Source organism: Octopus sinensis, linkage group LG4, assembly GCF_006345805.1.
Source record: "Octopus sinensis linkage group LG4, ASM634580v1, whole genome shotgun sequence".
In the NCBI taxonomy this organism is placed as follows: domain Eukaryota; kingdom Metazoa; phylum Mollusca; class Cephalopoda; order Octopoda; family Octopodidae; genus Octopus; species Octopus sinensis.
In genome coordinates, this window is record NC_043000.1 from 32171313 (window position 1) to 32197791 (window position 26479).

Sequence of the window (26479 nt, forward strand, 5' to 3'; positions counted from 1 at the left end):
GGTACTTATTTAATTGACCCCGAAAGGATGAAAGGCAAAGTCGACCTCGGTGAAATTTGAACTCAGAACGTAGCGGCAGACGAAACACCGCTAAGCATTTCGCCCGGCATGCTAACGTCTCTGCCAGCTCGCCGCCATCACAACTACCACCACCATTACCACCATTGTTTTGGCATCTATTTTACCATGCTCGCATAAGTTCCACAAGACTTCATAGTGGTAGAATGTTTTTAGAATTGGATGCTCTTCCTGTCACCAACCCCTGCTTTCAAATAATAGAATATTTCCACCCATCCACCAATATCAAAACAACGAAAGCCTAGATATACTTTAGCACACAATGGCAAACAAACGACACACCATTCGTATATGGGAAAATACTCAGAGCTAAAACAAAATCTCTCCCAATATGACACACCAGAGTAATACCCACAGCTGGTCTGGATTCCCCTTGCTCAGTTATGAGTTTGAGTCCAATGCATGAGGAGATAAGGTGTCAATCAAATTCGTCATTACAATCCGGTCACTTGACACCAACCAGGTCATATCATCATCATCATCATCAATGAATGTCCATTTTCCATGCTGGCATGGGTTGGATGCTTTCATGGAAGGTGGCAATCCACAAGACTGTGCCAAACTCCAATGTCTGCAGTGAACTTCCTTTCTAACACCAACCACATTACAGAGTATGCTGAATGATTTCTACATGGCACTGGTACTAATGAGGTCACCAAGTAACTAGCAAGATCCCTCCACTGAGTGATGGGTGTCGGCTTGAGGGAGCAAGGGTATCTTTATGCCAGGTGATGAGAGATTAAATTATGAGGGATGGACAGGAGCAGGTGCTTTGCTGCAAGGGAGATATAGGGTCGCTCCAGCTGGAAAAGAAGCTCTAATAATCCCCCTTCTATTTCCCTCAAACAATACAAGCCAAGGCTGGTCCCTAGCCTCGCTCAAGTTTTCAGTCTCACTTTCTCTCAGTGAAAGAATATATTCTAAACTTTAGAAATATGCTTCAATGTATCTCATTCTCAAGAAGGCCAATCCTCTCACCCTAAAGTTCCATCACATTTTAATTCCAACATTGAAAATGTAAATGGCACAGCACCCATTAGAGAAAAACTTGCCCCAATGATGGCTAGTACAGCTTGGCACCAGTGACGTCGCAACTCATTTCTACAGCTGAGTGAACTGGAGCAACGTGAAATAAAGTGCCTTGCTCAAGAACACAACATGCAGCCCGGTCCAGGATTCGAGCTCACAACCTCACGATCATAAGCTCGACGCTTTAACCACTGAGCCATGTGCCTTCAATAATAATAATAATAATAATAATAATAACAATAATAATAATAAATGCTCTGATGCAGTACCAGGCAGTGGCTCTCGTGGCTTCTGATCTTAACTGATTGGAAGTGTTATCATGTACATTGTTTTGTCTTGGTATAAAAGATGAGCTACAGCAAATATTCTGCTCAATACCACAGATTTGCTTGTCAGTTGTTTGACCTTAACCAGTTGAGCATGTCCCTTAGTGGCTGGCGATATGTGCATCTCTGATCACAAGCAGAAGTAGTGGGGGAGCATCATAGCCGTGTGTTGAGAGGGATTCTTTGGGGTTTGATTAATTCAACTCTGGAAACATGGGTGTTTCGTTCAACATCCTTAAACAACCCTTATTCAGGGACCTTTCAAGTGGGATGGGTTACTCGACCTGAAGAAAATTTTAACTGGGCTCCACCTGCAAGGTCATGTGCTGTTTATCTTGATATGAGATCACCATGTCGCACACATATGATTGTGATACATGTGCCTGGTGTACCCTTATCAGACGGGTAGTCATGATGGGTATGCTGGGCTTCATATATTTTACCCCAGTGTCACTTTGATGGCATGCACTGCTCTCTCACTCAATAATAATAATAATAATAATAATAATAATAATAAGGATAATAATGGTTTTAAATTTTGGCACAATGCCAGCAATTTTAGGGAAGTGGAGCAAGTCTGTTATTTCAAGCTCAATGTTGCCGCTTACTTTTTTTATCCTAAAAGGATGAAAAGAAAAGCTGAGCTTGGCAGGATTTGAATTCAAAGCATAAAGAACTAGAAGAAATGCCACCACACACACACACATACACACATTATGAAACAGTTAATAGAAAGGCAAATAAAACCATGGCACTCCAATATCAGGACACATCTACAACACAAACATATACAGGTGCAGGAGTGGCTGTGTGGTAAGTAGCTTGCTTATCAACCACATGGTTCTGGGTTCAGTCCCACTGCATGGCACCTTGGGCAAGTGTCTTCTACTATAGCCTCAGACCGACCAAAGCCTTGTGAGTGGATTTGGTAGATAGAAACTGAAAGAGGCCAATCATAGATATATATATAGGGAGAGTTTACGAAAAAAACAAGACAAAGACAGGTGGTGTACAAAAATAACAGATAATAGTATAACGCTCAGGAATAGAAAAAGTCTTTTACGTTTCGAGCCTACGCTCTTCTACAGAAAGGGACACAGAAAAAACAAGGAGAGAATATATATATATATATATATATATATAATATTAATTAAAAACAGAACACAAAAGATATCATGGCACATGTGTGTTTCAAGCTTTATAAATAATCCGTTATTACATCAGTGTATTATTGATATAAAAGATGGTTTAAAGATCTCTTCAGAGTTACATCACAATATAAAATGTACACGTAGTATTACCCCTTACAAAAGGTTTATCATATCTCCTTGAAAAAGTATATTTGTATAAATGTATAAAGATTCATTAGATTTCAAAAATCTACCCATACTGTACTACAATTCAGCTCTCACCTCTGGCATATACAGGTGCTTATACTCATCAAGTATTCACTCTAAATTTACAGTATGTATGTATGTATGTATGTATGTATGTATGATGTGTGTGTGTGTGTGTTTTTGTGTGTCTGTGGTTGTCCCCTCATCATCACTTGACAACCGATACTGGTGTGTTTACGTTCCCATAACTTAGCGGTTCGGCAAAAGTGACCGATAGAATAAGTACTAGGCTTACAAAGAATAAGTCCTGGGGTTAATTTTTTTCATCTAAAGGCAGTACTCCAGCATGGCTGCAGTCAAATGACTGAAACAAGTAAAAGAATAAAAGAATACAAAACCATACATTATAATCTATCTGTCCATGTTGTTGTTGTTATTATTATTATTATTATAACAATTTGATGATGACCATCCTCACCAGACAGCGGGATGCAGGGTCACTCTTAAATACAAAGACCCTCCCAGGTGAAGAATGTATCCCTCAGCATAGGCTAATCATTAGTGACTTTAGGCTTGAGGCCAGAAGGACTCCAAGAAACAGACCAATCCAGAAAAGAAGGATTTGGAAGCTAAAGAACCCTTCACATGGTCAGAGATTTAGGGACATCCTCATCAAGAAATTTGATGAGTGGGAGGAGGAGCTACAGACGTCGGACATAGAAGGTAGCTGGAAATTCCTACGGGACAGCTTGCTGAGAGCCACAGACCAAGTCTGTGGATGGTGCAAAGTACCTTCCAGACCTAGAGTTACGTGGTGGTGGAATAGTGCAGTAGACAAAGCCATTAGTGCAAAGAAACAGGCCTGGAAAGCCTGGAGGGATGGGGGTAGCAGGGAACTGTACCAAGTAGCCAAAAGGGAGGCCAGGCGGCAGGTATACACAGCCAAAGATATAGCAGAAAAGAAGAAGTTTGCCAATGTCCAGCGACGTGAGGACCAAAGAACTGAGGTATTTCGGATTGCTAGACAGTGTGTGAGAGAAAATAGTGATGTTACAGGAGAGAAATGTGTCTGCATGGATGATGGGGCACTTGCTTTTAATGTTGGTGAAAAGAAAGAGGCTTGGAGAAGCCATTATGAAAGACTGCTGAATGTGGAGAATGAATGGGAGGAGAACCTGCCAAATGTTGACCCAGTAGAGGGACCAGCTATCCAAATAGACAGCTCCCTTGTAGTTAAGGCAATTAAGAGTATGAAACCAGGTAAAGCCCCCGGCCCATCAGGAATCACTGCTGAGATGCTTAAAACAGCTGGTTATGTGGGCTATGGCCTAGTCACCCGTATTGTAAACCAGGTAGTTCATAATGGAGTCATACCCAATGACTGGCGTAGCAGCACCATAGTCAACTGCTACAAGGGTAAGGGTGATGCTCTAGATAGAAATAACTACAGGGGTATTAAACTGTTGGATCAGGTGATGAAGGTCACAGAGAGGGTCATAACCCATCTCATTAGGGAGAGAATTTGCTTAGATGAGACGCAGTTCGGTTTTGTGCCGGGTAGAAGCACCACTGATGCTATATTCCTGGTCCGACAACTGCAGGAGAAATACCTAGCTAAAGATAAACCCCTCTACATAGCTTTTGTGGACTTGGATCCCTTATCTGGTGGTCGATGCGGAAAATGGAGATTGACGAATGGCTAATAAGGGCTGTACAGGCCCTATACAGAGAGGCTGTCAGCAAGGTTAGGATTGGCAACGAATATAGTGAAGAATTCCGGGTAGAAGTAGGTGTACACCAACGCTCAGCCCTCAGTCCCCTTTTATTCATCATAGCCCTCCAAGCAATAACAGAGGAATTCAAAACAGGTTGCCCCTGGGAGCTCCTCCATGCTGATGACCTGGTTCTCATAGCAGAATCACTGCTGGAACTAGAAAAGAAATTTCAGGTGTGGAAACAAGGGTTAGAATCAAAGGGCCTTAGAGTAAATGTAGCAAAGACTAAAGTTATAGTAAGCAGAAAGGCGAACTCAGCACACACCCCATTGGGCAGGTAGCCCTGCTCGATCTGTAGGAAAGGTGTAGGTAGAAACTCCATAAGATCCACCCAGTGTAAGCTATGGACGCATAAGAGGTGCAGCAACATCAAAGGGAAATTAACTGATAAGATAGCTTTCATGTGTGGCAGATGCACAGGGACAATAGACACCACAAATACTCAGAAAACAGATTCCATCACACTCCAGGGGGAGAAACTAGAAGTAGTCGATAGTTTCCGCTACCTGGGTGGCCAAGTTAGTAGTGGAGGTGGATGCTCAGAGAGTGTCACCACTAGAATACGAATAGCCTGGGCAAAGTTTAGAAAGCTCCTACCCCTACTGGCGACAAAGGGTCTCTCACTCAGAGTGAAAGGTAGATTGTATGATGCATGTGTGCGAACTGCCATGCTTCACGGTAGTGAAACATGGGCCATGACTGCAGAGGACATGTGTAGACTTGAAAGAAATGAAGCTAGCATGATCCGCTGGATGTGTAATGTCAGTGTGCACGCACGACAGAGTGTAAGCACCCTGAGAGAAATGCTGGACATAAGAAGCATCAGATGTGGTGTGCAAGAGCGACGCTTGCGATGGTATGGTCATGTACTGCGGATGGATGAGGAGAGATGTGTGAAGAAGTGCCGCTCCCAAACAGTTGAAGGAATCAGGGGGAGAGGTAGACCTAGGAAGACATGGGATGAGGTAGTCAAGCATGACCTCAGAGCGTTGGGCCTCACTGAGGCAATGGCGAAAGACCGAGATCTCTGGAGATGTGCTGTGACTGCAAAGACCCAAGCTGCTTCCTGCACCAGTTCCGCATAGCCGCTGCCCATTCAAAGTACCTTGGATCCCAGAACATCCCGCTGTGCTTGAGGAGACCTGTTGAGTCAAGTACATGTACATGAACATCGAAACAAATATCAATGGAAATAGTAGTTGTGATACCTGTGCCGGTGGCACATAAAAAGCACCATCCGAACGTGGCTGATGCCAGCGCCACCTCAACCGGCTTCTGTGCCAGTGGCACATAAAAAGCACCATCCGAACGTGGCCGATGCCAGCACCGCCTTGGCTGGCTTCCATGCCGGTGGCACATTAAAAGCACCAACCGATCGTGGCCAATGCCAGACTCCCCTGGCACCTGGCCGGTGGCACGTAAAAAGCACCCACTACACTTGTGGAGTGGTTGGCATTAGGAAGGGCATCCAGCTGTAGAAACACTGCCAGATCAGACTGGAGCCTGGTGCAGCCCCTGGCTTCCCAGACTCCGGTCGAACCATCCAACCCATGCTAGCGCGGAAAACGGACGTTAAACGGTGATGATGATGATGTCATTATTATTTACTAAGGCTTTACAAACAAATCAAGGATGGCAGAGAATGATACAGTACAATATGATGTGGAGTTACATGAACATATGTAAACAATAAAATAACCAATGACCAAAAACAACTGTAACAAGAAAATTCCCCCATCATGGGGGAGACTTCCAAAGGCTGCTCCTGGAAACCCCATAAAGTCACGGTCACCCTGACACCCAGGGCAAGTGCTCTCTCCGCCACCCCACCTCCCTCCCTCAATCTACATGCACATGTTCAGAGCAGGCTTGTTTGCTATCATTATAAAATATATATCATAACAGAAATTTAATTATAGAACACTTTGCATGTAATTACTTTTTATTTTTTCTCAAAATAATTGCTCTATGCATATTTTCTTGAAAAATATTATTCACCAATTTATTATTATTATAGTTATCATTATTATTACTGTCATTATTATTATTATTACTACTACTACTACATCATTGTGAATATCAAACAGAATCAACACAAACACATACACACATAAATAAAACTCATTTTCAAAAATAAATGAATAAATGGTATTTTCTTACTTGGAATAAACTTCTTCATCTCTGCTATTGTCTTGGCATATCTTTCTTTCTTTTGTTCTTCAGTCCTAAACAAATAATACAACAGGAACAATATCAATAATAATAACAACCCATTCTAGGAGAGGCACAAGAACTGAAATTTATGTGGAGGGGGATCGTCAATTACATCGACCCCCAGTAATTGACTGCTACTTTTTTTATCAACCCCCAAAAGAATAAAAGGTAAAGAATTTGAACCCTGAATATAAAGATGGACAAAATGCTTAGCAGCATTTTGTCCGATGTGCTTAAAAATTTGCCAGTTCACTGCTTTTTTAATAACAACAACAACAACAATAATAATAATAATAATAATAATAATAATAATAATAATACACCCTGAGGCTGTAACTGAAGGAGAAAATGTAACCATTCTGTGGGACTTTCCAGTACATACAGACCGAACCATCAAGGCCAATAAACCAGATATTGTTGTGAAAGACAAAAACAATAAAGTTTGCTTATTGATCGACATGAGCATCCCCTGTGATCATAATATCTCGGCGAAAGAGTTTGACAAGCTCAGAAAATATAAAGACCTACTCATTGAAATTGAGAAAATGTGGCATCTCAAGGCGGTTACAATACCAGTGATCATAGGAGCACTAGGAATGATCAAGAAGGGAACCGAAAATTATATGAGAATGATCCCTGGCTTACCATCCCAGCAAGAAGTGCAAAAGATTGTCTTAACTGGTACATCACACGTATTGAGAAGAGCATTGTCGATGTGAGAACTGTTGCTGCTCATGTATTTTAATTTAACTTTAAAAAAAAAAAAATGAACGAACTACTGAGTTTGGTTTAATGGCCTACCATTGTATACTATGAGTTTCTTTGCCCTAGGAGTCAGGAAGACACTCGGCAAGAAATGGAAGCAAATTTGAAAGAAGAAAAAAAAAAAATTAATAATAATAATAATAATGGTTTCAAATTTTGGCATAAGACCAGCGGGTTTGGGAAGGGGGTACATCGATTACACTGATCCCAGTGTTTCACTAGTACTTATTCTACTGACCCCAAAAGGATGAAAAGGTAAAGTCAACAGAATTTGAACTCAGAGACGGATGAAATGCTACTAAGCATTTTGTCTGATGTGCATAAAAATATACCAGCTAATAATTATAATAATAATAGGAGGAATATTCCAGGGAGATACGCTCTCTCCACTCCTTTTCTGCTTGGCACTGACACCTCTGTCTGATATGCTAAATAGAACTGGATGCGGATACAAATGTTACGGCAAAATGATCAGCCACCTTTTATATATGGATGACCTAAAACTATACACTACAAATGATAAACAGCTGGAAACACTACTACAGACAATATAGAAATAGATATGAAATTTGGATTAGAAAAATGTGCCAAAGCAACCCTGAAAAGAGGGAAACTAGTTAAGAATAGCAACATCATGCTAGATAAAGCCAATGAAATAAGAGAATTAGACTAAAGCCAGACATACAAATATTTAGAAATCCATGAACTAGATAAGACACAACACACACAAATGAAAGAGAAAATAAAGAAAGAATACTACAGACGAGTTAGATCAATAATAAAAACAGAGCTCAATGCTAAAAACAAGATAATAGGTATCAATACTCTAGCCGTCTCAGTTATAAGTTACAGCTACAATATCCTTAACTGGACACTAAATGAACTAACCAAAATAGACAGGAAAATAAGAAAAATAATGACAGGATCTAGGATTCACCGCCCAAAATCTGACATAGAAAGAGAAAAGATTGATAAATATGGAGACCTGAGAATTGAGATTACCAAGATGTGGCAGCTACGAGAGTCAAATATAAAGGTTATCTCTATTGTCATCAGAGCATTGGGTTCAATACCACCCAACCTGAAGAAACATCTGGACTCTTTAGAAATACTCTGCAAACTTGGTGTATTGCAAAAATTGGCTTTGTTTGAAACTGCACACATATTGTGTAAAGTACTGTCTGTCTGAGGTCCTTGTTGTGACTTGACAGACAGTATAAATCCCTGGTACACAAACTATCTTCAATCTACATCGCAATATTGGATACTGTGCAACATCTTCTGTATTAATAAATGCTCTGATGCAGTACCAGGCAGTGGCTCCCATGGCTTCTCAGCTTAAATGAATGGAAGTGTTAAAATGTGTTTTGTTTTGGTATAAAAAGAAATAAATATTCTGCTCAGATTTCATTAGCAGTTGCTTGACCATAACAAGTTGAGCATGTCCCTTGGTCGCTGATGATATACACATCTTTGATCACAAGCATGAGAAGTGAGGTTGCATCATAACCATGTGTTGAGAGGAATTCTTTGGAGCTTGAATAATTCACCTTTGGAAACATGGGTGTTTTGTTCACCATCCTTAAACAAACCTTATTCAGGGACATTTTGAATGGAATGGGCTGCTCAGCCTAAAGAAAATTCTAACTGGGCCCCACCTACAAGGTCAGGCACTGTTTATCTTGATATGAGATCACCATGTTGCACACATGTGGTTGTGATACATGTGCCTGGTGTACCCTTGACAGACGGGTAGTCATGATGGGTATATTGGGCTTCATATATCTGTATCCCAGTGTCGCTTTGATGGCATGCACTGCTCTCTCACTCAATAATAATAATAACAATAATAATAATAACGGCGCCCAATTTTGGTCCAAGACTAGCAATTGCAAGGAAGGAATTAAGTTGATTACAATCACCCCTAGTGCTCAAATGCTACATATTTTGACCCCAAAAGGATGAAAGGTAAAGTCAATTTCTGTGGATTTTGAGATTAGAACATAAAGACAGACAAAATGATGCTAAGCATTTTGTCTGGCATGCTAACAATTTTGCCAGCTCATCGCAATAATAATAATAATAATTAGAAATAACAATAGCAACATCAATAAGTCAGTAGTAGTAGTAGTAGTATCAATAACAGAAAGAACAAGAAATACACTGATCTTAGCAATAATAATAAATAATAAATAACACCAGGTGATGGTGGTGGTGGTAGCAGCAGCAGCAGCAGTGGTGGTGGTGGTGGTAGCAGTACCACTATGAAATTACATTTAAGAGAGAAAACTAACACAAATCATAAACAGGAGAGAGAGAGAGAAAGAGAGAGGGAAGAGTGAGACAAAGAGAAAGAGAGAGGGGAAGAGTGAGAGAGAGAGACTATTATACAATATCTGATGTAAGAGATGATGAGGAATCAGCAAGTGTGAATGTGAAGAAGCTGGAATAAAGTAGATCAGAGCTAAAATATTGGATACATGTCTTGAAGCGATGCTGATCCTATCAACGTGGAATTTGAGAAAGCTTTCAACACTTTTAAGATGTTCCTTTGCAATTGAAGAAAGCTTTCCTTGAATATATTTATACATTGGTATCTGCAATGTGTGGCACCAACATTAGCAACAAGAACAACTGCTGAAAATTTACCCTCCTCCTTTTTTTTTTAATTCCTCACATACATGTTTGCACATATGTATACGCATGTATGTATGTATGTATGTATGTATGTGTGCATGTATATGTATATATATATATATATGCATGTATGTATATATGCAAGTATGTATGTATGTATGTGTGCATGTATATATATATATGCATGTATGTATATATGCATGCATGTATGTAAGTATGTATATATGTATGTTTGTGGGTGGATGTATATATATATGTGAGTGTGTGTGTGTGTGCATGTGCAAGAGATAGTTGTATCACATTGGTGTAAAATGCAATTAAATGTAAGTACTCAATACTGTTAGGCATTATATATATATAAATATGTCATACATAGATATCTAGATATACATGTATTTTAGTATACATGTATATATGTGTGTGTGTATAAATAATACATATACGCACGTATGTGTTTGTGTGTTTGTGTGGATGAATAGAAAAACAAAATATATGTATAATTCTATCAAAATTACAGGATTGTCTCAAATTGTTTAAACAGCTGAATGACAGCAAGAAATGTCATCTTTAAAAGGCCCCTTTGCAGATTAAAAATAAAATCAGGCTTTCCTATGAAACAGAAAGGGAAGAAAGAGAAACCTGGGCAGTTGGAAATACAAAGAAGAACCCTAAAGCCTTCAACAAATTTTCAAAAAAATCTTCCTTGGTGCACCACAAGGTAGGGCCACTGTTTGAAGAAAACGACTGGCTGACTACAGATCCCTTAAGAATAAACAAAATGCTAAAGAAACAATTCCAAAGTGTTTTCACTTTCAAGGGGGAAATATGCAAATGAGTGAACCCGATGATTTCTTCAACCTTTCAGATCCACACGGGAAAGACTCAACCACAGATTACCTATTTCTTTACTACCCACAAGGAGCTAAACACAGGGAGGACAAACAAAGACAGACAAACAGATTAAGTCGTTTATATCGACCCCACTGCGTAACTGGTACTTATTTAATCGACCCCGAAAGGATGAAAGGCAAAGTCAACCTCGGCGGAATTTGAACTCAGAACGTAACGACAGACGAAATACCACTAAGCGTTTCACCCAGCATGCTAACGTTTCTGCCATTTAGCCACCTTCAACCACAGATTACATTGATGTAAAAGAAGAGGAGGTAATATCAGCCACTGACAGGTTGGACTCAACAATTGGCTCCGAAGGTTGTCTTTTTTTATTCTTTTAGTGACATGTAAGAAAGCTCTTGCTAAATTACAACAGACATTTTGCTAGAACTTCCTTGCATGTGACAAACTTCACAAAATGTTAAAAGCTATAATATACTTTGTCCATAAAGGGGGGGAGCAAAACTGATGCAAAACTTTACAGACCAGTCTCTGACTTCATGGATTTCTACTGTTCCCTCCTCTTTCCAGACTTCCTATCTCCTTCACCTCACCTCCTCCAAATTAATATTCCCCATTGACCACACACCCACCTTTCACTGCATTCACTTCTATTCCTCCTATCTACCCAACAAACCCTCTCCTTTCACACTCAAAAACTTACCTACCCACCCACCCTTCCTAATCTTCTGTCCCTATTCTCTCCTTCATATTCCCCATCCTGTATATTGTGAGCACACCCTGCCACCTCTCTTTCCACCTGGGGCTGTGGCATGAACCTCCTCTATAACAAGACACCTGTCTCTCTATCATACTTTAGCCTCTCAACACCTGGCATAAAACTACCTTTCACTCTACTAGACTCTCCACTCAGTTGAAGGTGGGGTCTTTTGCCTTACAAGTAACTTGGTGACCTCACTAATACCAATGGCATGAAAAAAGCACCCAGTCCACACTCTGTAAAGTAGTTGGTGTTATAAAGGACATCCAGCTATAGAATGTAGACCAAAACAGATATTGGCGCTTGATGCAGGCCTCTAGCTCATTGGGTCCTTTTGAACTGTCCAATCCAGACTAGAAAGGAAGTAGGATGTTAAATGATGATATCTCTCTCTTGCTCTCTCTCTCTCTCTCTCACACACACACACACACACACACACACACACACACACACACACACACACACACAGCTAATGTTTGTTTTTATGTTCATTTATCATAAAAATCAGCTTTACATTAATTTGAGAGTTTTTGTATGCAGCAGATGCACAGTGGCAATCACATGCCAGTGAGAGAAACTAGAAGTAGTTGATAGCTTCCTCTACCTAGGTAATCAATTCTGTAGTGGAGTGGATGCTCTGAGAATGTTGCCACTAGAATAAGAATAGCCTGGGCAAAGTTCAGAAAGCTCCTACCTCTGCTAGTAACAAAGGGTCTCTCGCTCAGAGTGAAAGGTAGACTGTATAAGGCAGGTGTTTGAAGAGCCATGCTACACAGCAGTGAAACATGGGCCATGACTGTTGAGGACATACGTAGGCCTGCAAGAAATGAAGCTAGTATGAACCACTGGATGTGTAATGTCAGTGTGCATACGTGATAAAGTGTAAGCACCCTGAGAGAAATGTTGGGCATAAGAAGCATCAGATTTGGTGTACAAGAGACGACTGCACCGGTATGGTCATGTGCTGCATATGGATGAGGAGAGCTGTATGAAGAAGTGTCACTCCCTAACAGTGGAAGAAAGCTATGGAAGAGGGAGACCCAGGAAGACATGAGATGAGGTGGTGAAGCATGACCTTTGAACGTTGGGCCTTACAGAGGCAATGACAGGAGACCAAGACCTTTGGAGATATGCTGTGATTGAAAAACCTGGCAAGTAAAGTTCAGATCATAGCCATAACTTATACCGGTGCCCATTTAAAAGTACCCTTGCATCACCAGGCAATACGTTGCACTTGAGAAGAACTATTGAGTAGAATTTAAATCAAATCAAATCAAAATTGTAATGAAAATGGAAATTGTAGTTGTGGCCTGACTGACACCTGTGCTGGTTGCATGTAATAAGCACCATTCAAGTGTGGGTCGATGCCAGTGCCACCTGGCTGGGCACATAAAAAGCATCATCTGAATGTGGTCTATGCCAGTCCCCCATCCAACTGGCTCCTGTGCAGGTGGCACGTAAAAAGCACCATCTAAACATGGTCGATGCCAGTGGCACGTAAAAAGCACCCACTACACTCTCAGAGTGGTTGGTATTAGGAAGGGCATCCAGCTGTAGAAACATTGCCAGATCAGATTGGAGCCTGGTGCAGCCTCCTGGCTTGCTAGTCCTTAGTCAAACCCTCCAACCCATGCCAGCATGGAAAACGGACGTTAAATGATGATGATGACTGATGGGCTACTCAATACTTTTGCAGTTGGATGAGGGCTTAACATCCTTCTCTTTCACATATATCCTGCTTGTTTATAAAACTCGCAAACCATTAGTGCAGTTTGGGTTTCACCTACACAAGGTTACTTTCAACAGAGAAAACCATTATTTCATATTTCTTCTTCCATGGCAAGCCATGTGTGTTTCAGTAAGACTGCACTATCACACATGGCTCTAGTAACACAGGAATGGATGGCTGAAAATTTTCATGATCACATAACCCCTAACATTTGGCCTCCTAATTCCCCAGATCTCAATCCACTGGACTATTATATGTGGAGTATTGTTGAGAGAGAGGTCAATGAACATGCCCATAACACCACAGGTTCTTTGAAAGCTGCCATAGTCAGAGTAATGTCCAAAATGAACCAGGACCACTTGATTCGAGCATGTAGATGATTTAGATCTCATATAGAAGCAGTTATTGAAGCTGAAGGTGGCTTTATTGAGTAACATTATAGAAAAGAAGGTTTATTTTTATACTCATTGCACTTTTTGATAAATAAAGTTATTATCTGTTATTATATATCTGTTTTTTTTCATCATCATCATGTTATATATATATAACAGAAAGGCAACTTTTATGAGTGGGATGTTACCATACAGGGAGGTAGTTTCCAGAGGCAGGGTGTTATCGTAGAGGGAGGTGGTTACATAAGTGGGGATTACTACGCAGGGAGGTTGCTTTCAGAGGTAGACGTATACTCAATGGTTGTGCCGAAGGAGAAAGAAGAGTGCTCAGCACTGTTGCATGCGCATCTAATTTGTGAGATGAATGTGACTAATGTCAATCTTGAGCATTGATTGTTGAGTAAAATTGGTCAACAGAGCAGGACAACCATCAAAAGGGACTCGCAGAGCAGCATCCTGGTTGAAGTGAGAAACTCGAATTGTCAGTGTTTCTCAATTCCATGAGGGGAGGGGGGAATGGCCTAATCACAAAGAATAAGTTAAATAATGAGTGAATCAATTAATATGAATTAGTCATGCATTACTTTGTAGCTTTGAGATTTCACTCATGTGATTGTTTATTTTTAGAATAGTATTGTAGGGTAAGTGTGAAAGGCTGGATCTGGCCAGTTTGAAGATAAACCAGGTAGATTATTTTGGCTGGATATGGCCAGTTTAAATGCTTAAGAGTTAATGATTGAATGAATGTGTGAATGAGAAAGTGAATGACTGAATGAATGAGTTTGATAGTGAAAGAGTAAATGATTGAATGAATTTATGTATATTGATATTTAGTTCCAGTTTTATAAATTAGCAAACAGCTCGTTAAGGGTGAAACTGGTTGCCTTTTAAGCTTAATTAACTGTAATTAATTTATTCTTTTACTGGTTTCAGTCATTTGGAGCAGCACCTTTAGTCAAACAAATCAACCCCTGGGACTTATTCTTAGTAAGCCTAGTACTTATTCTATTGGTCTCTTTTGCTGAACCACTAGGTTACAGGGACAAAAACACACCAACATCAGTTGTCAAGCAATGGTGGACACACACACACACACACACACACATACATACATACATACATACATACATACATACATACATACATACATACATACATACATACATACATACATACATACATACATACATATACATATATATATATTTAGTGAAGGGAAGAAATGGAGCTGAACGAAGATTCTACAACAATTCGAACATTAACATTAGTTATACAGAATATATTCACACTCTTTGGTTTTCTGGAATTCTTCCCCTACCAAATTTAACCGCAGTTTGACCTCGATTTATTCCAACGGACTTTTTCGTCGACCTTCACCCACCCTGACATCAACGCACATTGAGAGACAGTTTTGTGCCTTACCATGGGCTCCTAGGGAGCGTTTTGTTCGAATAGCTTGCTGCGCATTTGTTTGGAGATTTAAATTCCTGGTTTTTCCTGAAGAGAAAGCTGCAAAATGGTCTCCTTATTCAATCTGAATTTGGAAATTTGCAGCCTTTGAAATATGTGTAGAAAATAATAAAAAGGAATTTTGTAGAATCTTCGTTCAGCTCCATTTCTTCCCTTCACTAAATATATAAAACTTCAATTATCCGCACTAAGGCACGGTTGCGACACCCCATGGTCGTAACCTCAACCGTGTTTTTTCTGTTGTGATTTTTGCTACCCAGGTATCGGTTAAATTTTGAATAATCCGTAACAAGATAATTCATTTATCCATTTCAATAAATATATATATATATATATATACATATATATATGAAAAAACAAGCCAAGATAGAAAATGCTAAAATAATTTTATAAAGAACATTTCAGTACCGGTTCCAGTCATTTTGAGACCTTTTCAACTGTAATGATTAAATAATTAAATTTAGAAAAGTTAAAAGAAAAGTTTTTTTAAAAGAATATTTGTATAGTGTTCAAATATAAGTGGCATTTTCCTTGTTTCTGCCTTTCTCTGTCTCTCTTGTTTACACTTGTGGATTGTGAATTCTTGGTAGGGAAGAAGAAGAAGAAGGATGAGGAGAAGGGGGGGGGAGAATTTAGTATAACACCTATGCAAATTCTATAAACAAACCTTTCAATAGAAATATTCTCATGAATTGAACAGCAACTGCTAGCCACCACTGACCACTCAAAATAGGACAATCAAGGCACTCCCAAATTCTTTCCCCCCTTCTCCTCATCCTTCTTCTTCTTCTTCCCTACCAAGAATTCACAACCTACAAGGGTAAACAAGAGAGACAGAGAAAGGCAGAAACAAGGAAAATGCCACTTATATTTGAACACTATACAAAAATTCTTTTAAAAAAACTTTTCTTTTCATTTTTCTAAATTTAATTATTTAATCGTTACAGTTGAAAAGGTCTCAAAATGACTGAAACCGGTACTGAAATGTTCTTTATAAAATTATTTTAGCATTTTCTATCTTGACTTGTTTTTTCATATATATCAACTCGTGTGTTCCCTTTCATCCCTATACATACACATATATATATATATACACACATGCACACACACACACATGACAGGCTTCTTTCAGTTTTCATCTACCAAATCCACTCACAAGGCTTTGGTCAGCCTGGGGCTAGAGTAAAAGACACTTACCTAAGGTGCCACGCAGTGGGACTGAACACAGAACCATATGGTTGGGAAACAAGGTTCTTACCACACAGCAATGCCTGCATCTAACATTGATAATTTCTATGAATAATCACCAAACAGCCAAGTCAGAATCTATGAATTCTTAAGCAACATGTGTGCAGAGTCTCACACAATGGTCTCCGAAGTGTGGTTCACCTTGAACATTGCAGAGGTCATTTACAAAACATGTTTACATTAAACTTCTTTGCCAAGAAACAGGTTTGTATTTAGTGTTCTTGTAATATTTGTTTCTAGAACACACTGTACTTCTTCAAATGCTAAACTCTAAAGAATTTACCAATTTTACTGTCAACTGGTTCACAGCACAAAGATTTATTATAATAACTTGCTGGGCTGGAAACCTATTAACTGTTTCAGTCATTTAAATATTTAGTGGACACTCTGTATGTGTGTGTGTGTGTGTGTGTACATGCATATAATATACATATACACATGTATGTATAGGCATATGTATTCTTATACACATAAATATATACACACACACACATGTGCACACAATCACACACACACACACATATATATATATATATATATATATAAAACGTATATATGGTTCTGGGTTCAGTCCCACTGCATGTCACCTTGGCCAAGTAATTTCTACTACAGCCTCAGGCTCACCAAAGCCTTGTGAGTGGAAACTGAAAGAAGCCCGTTATATAGATGTGTGTGTGTGTCTCTCTGTGTGTGTCTGTGTGTGTGTGTGTGCATGTCTTTGTGTCTGTGTTTGTCCTCGACCACCACTTGACAACCAGAGTTAGTACGTTAACACATCCATAACTTAGTGGTTCGGTAAAAGAGACTGATATAGAAGTACAAGGCTCGGGAAAAAAGATAAGACCTGGGGTTGATTTGTTCAACAAAAAACCCTTCGAAGCAGTGCCCCAGCATGGCCACAGACAAATAATTGAAACAAGTGAAAAATATATATATGTATGTATACACATATATGTATATGTATACACACACACACACACAAATATATATATACATACACGTATACAAATATACACACACACACACACGCACTTATACACGTGTGCATATACACACATATAAACACTCACACACACACATGAATACAAGCAACTTCATCTGTTTCTCGATGTTATCTCTATACATTAGTGCATACAATGCTTCAATAAGCAAACACATTCAAATAAGCATATATTAACACTTGGTATGAATATGTCTAAACCAATGTCACCTTTAATATATCTCATTTCTCACACCTATCTTCCAAACTGAAAATATCAATAAAAACTAGGTAACATTATTTCACACAACACACAACCTCTCCATACTCTACCGTATAACAGACATTAACCCCTAAACTCCAGACATACATTTACAGAAATCGCAGGTAAAAAAAAAAAAGCAGTGTGTATTTTCCACAATCTATTAGAATTATTTCTTGGACTTTACCCTAGTTAATATGCCAGACTTAACAAATTCTTTATTGAAATTATTTTATTTCCAATAAAGAATTTGCAATCTTATATTTTCCACCATTATTTCTTTGTACTTATATCAGCTACTTTCCTTCTGCAGTCAAAAGCAGGATAATCCAAAGTAAAGATTGGCTGAAACCCTCCTTTTTCTCCCTATAAAATAAATAACAAATGGAATACACAAATAGCTTAAGAGGAATTTTAACTCTAAGTGTGTACAGATATCTAGAGGTGTATGTAAATATGTGTATATATATATATATATACACACACACACTAATGCACAATATGATTAGTTATATACATAACTAACGTTATATTTGTACATCTAATGCAACACATGATTAGAAATAGTGTGGAGAGAGAGAGAGAGGAGAGAGAGAGAGAGATGCACTTAACTTGCTAAAAGAGAATATTATCCCTTATGGAAACAAAGTCTGCTGATGCTTCAACACTAAAAGAAAATGGAACCATTGTCACAAGATATGAAAGGAAAAGAAAATATTGAGAACTAAAGCTCATTAGGCATTGAAGAGTATGAAGGGATCGGCGCTGTCTTCTTTGTTCATTGGTAAACTGAAAGGGTGCCCCAGTCATTTTAGAAGCATTCAGCAAAAAGAATTCATCTGACATAATCTCTTTTGATCTCTCTGCATTCTCAGCCAGAAAAACTCTGGGTCTTGTAGTGCAGTTTCTTTATTTACTCATGAGAAAAACACATTAAAAATAATTAAATCTACAAAATATGGAAATACAAGAACACTCGCTAGACTAGAGTAATCATAGAGCAAATAACTTGGAAAGCAACCAAATTCTTAACAAAGGCTGAAAACCAAGGCTGGAAAAAAAAAAACACAACCAAAACACAACCATTCTCATTTCTCTTCAGTTGGTTTCTTAAACAAGTGTGTAGCATTAAGAAAATAAATAAATGAAAATGTTATAATTAAAGCTGCTCCCCCCGGTGCTCGGCAGTTATTGATATCTGTCAATGATAACAGAAATATCTTCGCCACTGAAAAAGCAGGGGAAATGATGTTTGCATCCTTCTGGTGAAATGGTCCTGCCACAACTGTCACACATGCATTTCGCATCATCATCATTTTAACACCTGTTTTTTTTTCCATGCTTGCCTGGGTCAGACAGAGTTTAATTGAAGCAGATTTTCTCAGGTCAGACATCCTTCTCTTTGCCAAACCTCACCTGATTCCAAGCAAGTTAATATTTCCCACTCTCCCATAGCCAGACGGTTTTTCTTTTTTTTTGCAGAGTATTGGAAATGAATAACACTGCTTGTGTCACAGTGGCACTCATTTACAACTGCCAATGTGATGTCAAGACAAGGGAAGCACACACACACACACATACATACATACATACATACACAACCTAAATACTAATCTTGAGAAATTAGGCTTCTCAAAATCAGAAAGGAGAAAGCTGATTCGAAGACTACAGATCCAATCCATCATTGGAACAGTAAAAGTCTGTAAAACTTTCCAGAAGTTTATCACTTAAACATATATGAGCATATCTACATATGTAACTATATGCATGAGAATGAATGAATGAATGAATGCATGCATGCATGCATGCATGCATACATACATACATACATACATACATACATACATACATACATACATACATACAAACAAACAAACAAACAAACAAGCAAACAAACAAACAAACAAACAAACAAACAAACAAACAAACAACAAACAAGCAAACATACAAACAAACAAAAATACCCTGTTGTTGATGTTGAAATTCCAATGAAGGAGCCTTGGATCTAGGTTAGAAACCGGTTCTTTCTCTATTGGTAAGAAATCTTGAAATAACTGAATAATGACATACACACATACACTCACACACACACACACACACACATTTAGGTCAAACATTGTGTACTGTGGGTGCTGCTGTACTCAATCTCTGAGTGCAAGAGTTGATATCTGATCAGTCAGCAAGGAAGCTCTATAGGTGTTCCATTGCAACACCAGAGCCACCCAGGACTACCCTTCAAGGTAAACATCAAAACTTTCACACAACATCACAAGCTTTGTTGAGTCAGATGTTGCAACTCTGGGCCAGATGTTTCTACCCAGCTCAAAGCTTGTTCTTGCTGCACCACTCGTGTGTGTGTGATAGGAGAGAAGTTGTGTCTCCTTGTGATTGACATCACATGTTAATTGTAAACATGTAAAGGCATTCCTTTGCAATTTTCTGTGAGAATATATCCAACCATCATGTTGTTTGGAATGAGTGAGATTCCAACCCATGCAAGCAGAGAAAGAAAAGTGGCACCTTTCAGTTTCCTTCAACCAAATTCATTCACAAGGACCAGGGCTTTAGTAGAAAATACTTGTGCAAGGTGCCACACAATGGGACTACACCCAAAGTCACATGGCTGAGAAGTGAACTTCTTGAATATGTCAACATCTACGCGTTCATATTTCTATACAGACATTGCTAGGATGGCTTCCAAATAAATATTTAAGGCTTGTAATAAAAAGACACCTTGTTGTAAGAAGTACTCTCTCAGAAAACCCTTTCTATTCAGACTGGAAAATGGGTGTGGAACAGAAGCAAAGAGAAATTGTATTAATTCCTTTGTCTTGTGACAGAAGAAAGTTCCATGCTCTATGGACAATACTGTTTACCATTAAACACAACACAATATAAATAATGGTTTCAAATTTTGGCACAAGGCCAGCAACTTTTAGGGGCCAGGAACGTCGGTTACATCAACCCCAGTGTTCAACTGATACTTTTTTAATTGACCTCAAATGGATAAAAGGAAAGATGAATCTCAGTGGGATTTGAACTCAGAACATAAAAGATGGATGAAATGCTGCTAAGCATTTTGGCCACAAGTGATTCTGCCTGCCCACCACCTTGGACACTATATATAAATGCTGCCCCCTCACCAACCGGCAGTAAGCCACCTCCCTCGATATCAATCTCCCTGAGTGGGGTCTTGTTTTGCAAGTTACTCACTGACCTTGCAGGTGCTGATGCCACATAAAAAGCACCCGGTACATTCTGTAAAGTGGTCAGCATTCAGAAGAGCATCCAAGCATGGAAACCTTGCTAAAGCAGTCGTTGGGGCTTAGCCAAGTCCTCTGGCTCTTCGGCTCTTTTCAAACTGGCCAGCCCAAGCCAACATTGAAAACAGATGTTAAATAATGATGATGATGATGACGGTGGTGGTGGTGGTGGTGGTGGTGGTGATGATTATGATGATGACGGTGGTGATGGTGGTGGTGATTATGATGATGATGATGACGGTGGTGGTGGTGGTGGTGGTGATGATTATGATGATGACGGTGGTGATGGTGGTGGTGATTATGATGATGATGATGACGGTGGTGGTGGTGGTGGTGGTGGTGGTGATGATTACCATTGGTAAGATGAAATATAAATGACCTAGCAGCTAAGCTATGGGGGGGTGCGGTGGGAGGAAACACTTGGCAGTAACCAGAAATGTCAATGTCTTTAGCAAAAGAATAAAGCATCAATTTGGTCCTCAGCCAACCTGAAACACTGCCTTGGTAACAATGGCAAAATAATGGACTTCCAGATGGAATTGTCAAGAGATCTGTTCGATAAGTTTTAGTAGTTCACCCCTTCACAGAGCCCAAACTTCCTGCATGACGACAGTTGAACTGTTAACAATATGGACATCCACCAGTAACATCTGTTGCTACAGTTCTAAGCAAATATCCAAATCTACATAAATTCATCCATGTAAGCTCGAAAACAATAAATGGCAGCAAAAGAGATGATAATAATTTAGTTTAGGCTCCTTTCAGTCTTGACTGACCATGGGATTGCAGCTAGAAAGTTGCACTCTGAGGCACAAGTCTGGGCAAGGTTGTTTATGGAAGACCAACAGTCGTTCGTGCACACCAGCCTCAACTCTCCACACCACTGATGTTATCCGAGGAAAAGGCAAAGGGGCCGATACAGCTTGGTACCAGTGATGTCATAACTCATTTCTACAGATGAGTGAACTGAAGCAATGTGAAATAAAGCGTCTTGCTCAACACAACACACAGCCTGGTCCTGGAATCGAACACACTACCTCATAATTGTGCGCCCGACGCTCCGAGCCATGCACCTTCACAATCATCATCATCATCATCGTTTAACATCCGCTTTCCATGCTAGCATGGGTTGGACGGTTTTGACTGAGAGCTGGCGAACCAGATGGCTGCACCAGGCTCCAGTCTTGATCTGGCAGAGTTTCTACAGCTGGATGCCCTTCTTAACACCAACCACTCCAAGAGTGTAGTGGGTGCTTTTACATGCCACCGGCACGGGGCCAGTCAGGCAGTACTGGCAACGACCTCGCTTGATTTTTTTTTTTTTTTACACATGCCAACGGCACAGGTGCCAGTAAGGCGATGCTGGTAACGATCCCACTCAAATAATAATAGTAATAATCTTTTCTACCAAAAGTACAAGGCCTGAAGTTTGTGGGGAGGGGACTAGTTGATTACATCGATCCCAGTGCTTCACTGGTACTTAATTTATGGACCCTAAAAGGATGAAAGGTATGGTCGACCTTGGTGGAATTTGAACTCAGAACACGAAGATAGACGAAATGCAGCTAAGCATTTTCACCAGCATGTTAATGATTCTGTCAGTTCACCACCTTAATAATAATAATAATAAAAATAGTAATAATAATAATAATAATAATAATAATAATAATAATAATAATAATAATAATAATAATAAACGCAAAAGAAATAGACAAAGAAAAATCCCAGCAATGGTTGAGAAGCTCAGGACTCAAAGCAGAAACAGAGGGATTTTTAATTGCAGCACAAGACCAAAGCCTCCCCACCAGAAAGTACCAAAAACATGTAATGAAAAGAAATATTACAAGTAACTGCAGAATATGTGGAGATGGACAAGAAACAATAAATCATATTATCTCTAGCTGCCCAGTCCTGGCTAAGAAGGAATATATTCACAGACATGACAGAGTTGGAACCTACATACATTGGAAGCTATGCCAACATTATGGAATAACAACAGAAAAAAGATGGTATAGGCACACACCAGAAAAGGTCACAGAAAACGAGAAAGCAACCATACTCTGGGATATGCCGATACACACAGATAGAGAAATTAAGGCCAACAGACCAGATATAGTTGTCAGAGATCATGAAGAAAAAAAATGCTTTCTAATTGATGTATCAATACCGGCAGATGACAACGTGTCTCTAAAAGAAATGGAGAAACTCTCAAAATACAAAGACCTGGAAATAGAGGTAACTAGAATGTGGAACCTGAAAACAGAAACAATTCCTATCATAGTAGGTGCATTAGGCATGATAAAAAAATATTCAGACAAATACATAACAAAAACACCAGGACTTACAAACACATATAACATACAGAAAATTGCACTACTAGGCACTGCACACATCCTACGCAGAACACTTTCCATACAATAACCATCAGAGCATCACAACAAATCACAGCACATACCCAAGGCACACAGAGCTGCGCTCAGTAGTGAAGTGAAAGCACGCTATAAAAATAAAACTACTGAATAATAATAATAATAATAGGAATAAACACACTAGCCATACCAGTCATAAATTACAGCTTAACATAATAAACTGGAAGATCTGTGAACTGAGAAACCTTGACAGAAAAACGAGGATAGTAACTGCATACTGAAGTGACCACCCCAAAGCAGATGCAGACAGAATATATTTATCTGGCTCAGAAGGATGCCGTTGCCCTATACAGATAGAAAACTACTATAAAATAACAACAGTTGGAGACTAGGCAAAGTACTTAGAAACAAAGAGGGGAAGACTACTGCATGCTGTAAGAGAAAGAAAACGCTTTTCTCTATAAACAATGAAGCAACAAAATACAAAACCGAAAGGAACCACACAGACACACTGAGCTCGGATGCCAACAGAGCAGAAATGGTGAGAGAGACAAAGGACAAGATGGAAACATTAGAACTGCAAAACATACTGAAGAAGAAATGGAGAGAATATTCCTGCCATGGCCAATACCCTGCAAGGCTTGACAGAGAGGAAGTGAGCCTAAGTAAAAGCCAACAATGGCTCAAAAGCTCTGGACTAAAAGCTGAAATGGAAGGACTGATTCTCACTGCACAAGACCAATGCCTGACCACAAACAAATATAAAGGCTAAATAATGAAAACGGGCCCCAGCACCAAATGCAGAATGTGCAACCAGCACAGTTGATCAGATCTCCACATGACTCAAAAAGGTTGGTACAAATGTGAATAGAGAACACCTACAAAAATCATCATTGCTTAGAACTGCAAGAATTCTTAACAGGGTTCTTGAAGCATGACCAGTAAACAAGTGTCACTTTAGTCTGCTGGCTGTGGACAGCTGGCACTTTCCATCATACCCAGCAAAATAAGCTGAGAGTTTCCATCAAATAATAATAATCCTTTCTACTAAAAGCACAAGGCCTGGAATATTGGGGAGAAGAGACTAGGCAATTATATTGCCCCCCCCCCCAGTACGCAACATGTACTTAATTTATTGATCCCAAAGCAAGATAGAACTAGGAAGGAATTCAATATGAATGGAGGACTCCACCCAAGGGAAGGAATAGTAAGATTATACCTACTTAGAAAGGAAGGTGGAAGAGGGTTAATATCAGTAGAAGACTACGTGGAGTTAGCTATGGTAAATATAGCCTCTTACATAGGTAATAGTGAAGAAAGTTTATTAGGAACTGCTGAAGTAAAAGTAGGAGATAGGAAAACAAAAATGCCAAATGAAGTTAAAAACCAGAAAGATTATTTGGGTGGCAGGAGAAAGCTTTGCATGGTAGATTCCCAAAGATAGTTGCAGGAAATAGTAATAGTGGGACATGGTTAATGTTGCAGAAAGGAAGGCTGAAAAGGGGGACTGAAAGTTTGTTAGTAGCAGCACAAGATCAAGCATTAAGGACTAATTGTATAAAAGCCAAGAGAGACAAAAACTAGGTGGATTCACAATGTAGGCTATGTAAATCAAAAGAGGAAAGTGTTTGTCTTATAGTAAGTGAATGTAGAATGCTGGCACAGAAAGAATACAAGAAAAGAGATGACAACCTAGGGAGAGTAATCCACTGGGAATTATGAAGAAAGATAGGATTTGAACAGGTATGAACATGACCCTAGTAAAGTACAAGAAAGTAAGAAATACTAGTTGCTGTGGTACTTTAACAGTCAGACTGAGAGAGTAATAGAAGCTAGAAGCCTGATTTAGTAATAGTAGACAAAGTGAATAGAAAGTCGTCATCATCATCATGGTTTAATGTCCACTATGCTGGCATAGGTTGGATGGTTTTACTGAGGACTGGTGATCCCAAAGATTGCACCAGACTCAATCTGATCTGGCAATGTTTCTACTGCTGGATGCCCTTCCTAATGCCAACCATTCCGAGAGTGTAGTGGGTGCTTTTATGTGCCACTGGCACGAGGGCCAGTCAGGCAGTTCTGGCAACGACCTTGCTCAAAAGGTGTATTTTACGTGCTACCTGCACAGGAGCCAGTCAAGTGGCACTGGCAACGAACATGCTCGAGTGTAGTATTTCACATGCCACCAGCATGTGTCGGTAAGATGACGATGGCAACGATCACACTCGAATGGTGCTTTTTAGGTGCCACTGGCACGGGAGGTGGTCAGCAGCCCTGGCAACGATCACACTTGGATGTGCTTTTAACATTCCATGGCACAAGTGCCAATCAGGCAGTACTGTCATTGGCCACGTCAGTCAGGTAATTAACTTTACCATCCTAAATGATGAGAAAGTCAATATAAAAGGTATAGAGAAAATCAGGACAATACCAGGAACCAGGACTTAGCCACTGAATTAGAGAAACTATGGAAAGTTAGGGTAAAATGTATCCCAGTAGTTAAAGGTGCATTAAGAACAATTCCTAAAGATGTGAACAGAGGGAAAGAGGAAAAAGGCACAAAACCTAGTTTAGTGCAGCTCATAGAAAACTGTGTTATTAGGGTCAGCTAGGATACTTAGGAGGGTTCTTAGAATGTAAGGTTACTAGAAGTTAGGAATGTTAGGAATTTTATTTTCCAATAGTCTAATCTGCTGTGTGTATATGAAATAATAATTCATCATGGTACAGTATGAAACAAACTTTTCAGTGGGGGTGGGGTGAAGGGTTACAGTTAATAGAATTGAGCCTAGAAAATTACTGGTATCTTTTTTGTTGCCGTTTCCTGCCCACCGTCACAGAAGATAAAAGGGTTCACTCATGAAACTAAGGATGGACTGAACTCCAAACAAAGAATATTGTATTGGGCAGAACAGCTTTTGTAGAACTGATGCTATTAACTGCACAAAACCAACAACCAACCTCTAGATCAACCAGCAACAACAACAACAA

The 26479-nt window shown here is 39.4% G+C and overlaps 1 protein-coding gene and 1 long non-coding RNA gene across 6 annotated transcripts in view; one reads left to right on the top strand and one right to left on the bottom strand.

Moving 5' to 3' along the window:
- Positions 1 to 26479, bottom strand: part of LOC115210421 (sorting nexin-14) — a 196563-nt gene that overhangs the window by 32693 nt on the left and 137391 nt on the right. For all 5 annotated transcript variants that reach the window (XM_036501945.1, XM_036501944.1, XM_036501943.1 and 2 more), the window contains one exon: positions 6706 to 6770. In XM_036501945.1, coding sequence (XP_036357838.1) covers positions 6706 to 6770 — 65 coding nt within the window. The remainder of the gene's footprint in view (positions 1 to 6705; positions 6771 to 26479) is intronic.
- Positions 4 to 25110, top strand: LOC118762917. Its single transcript, XR_004998668.1, has 3 exons — positions 4 to 49; positions 3795 to 3797; positions 24939 to 25110. It is a non-coding gene; the product is annotated as an uncharacterized LOC118762917 (long non-coding RNA).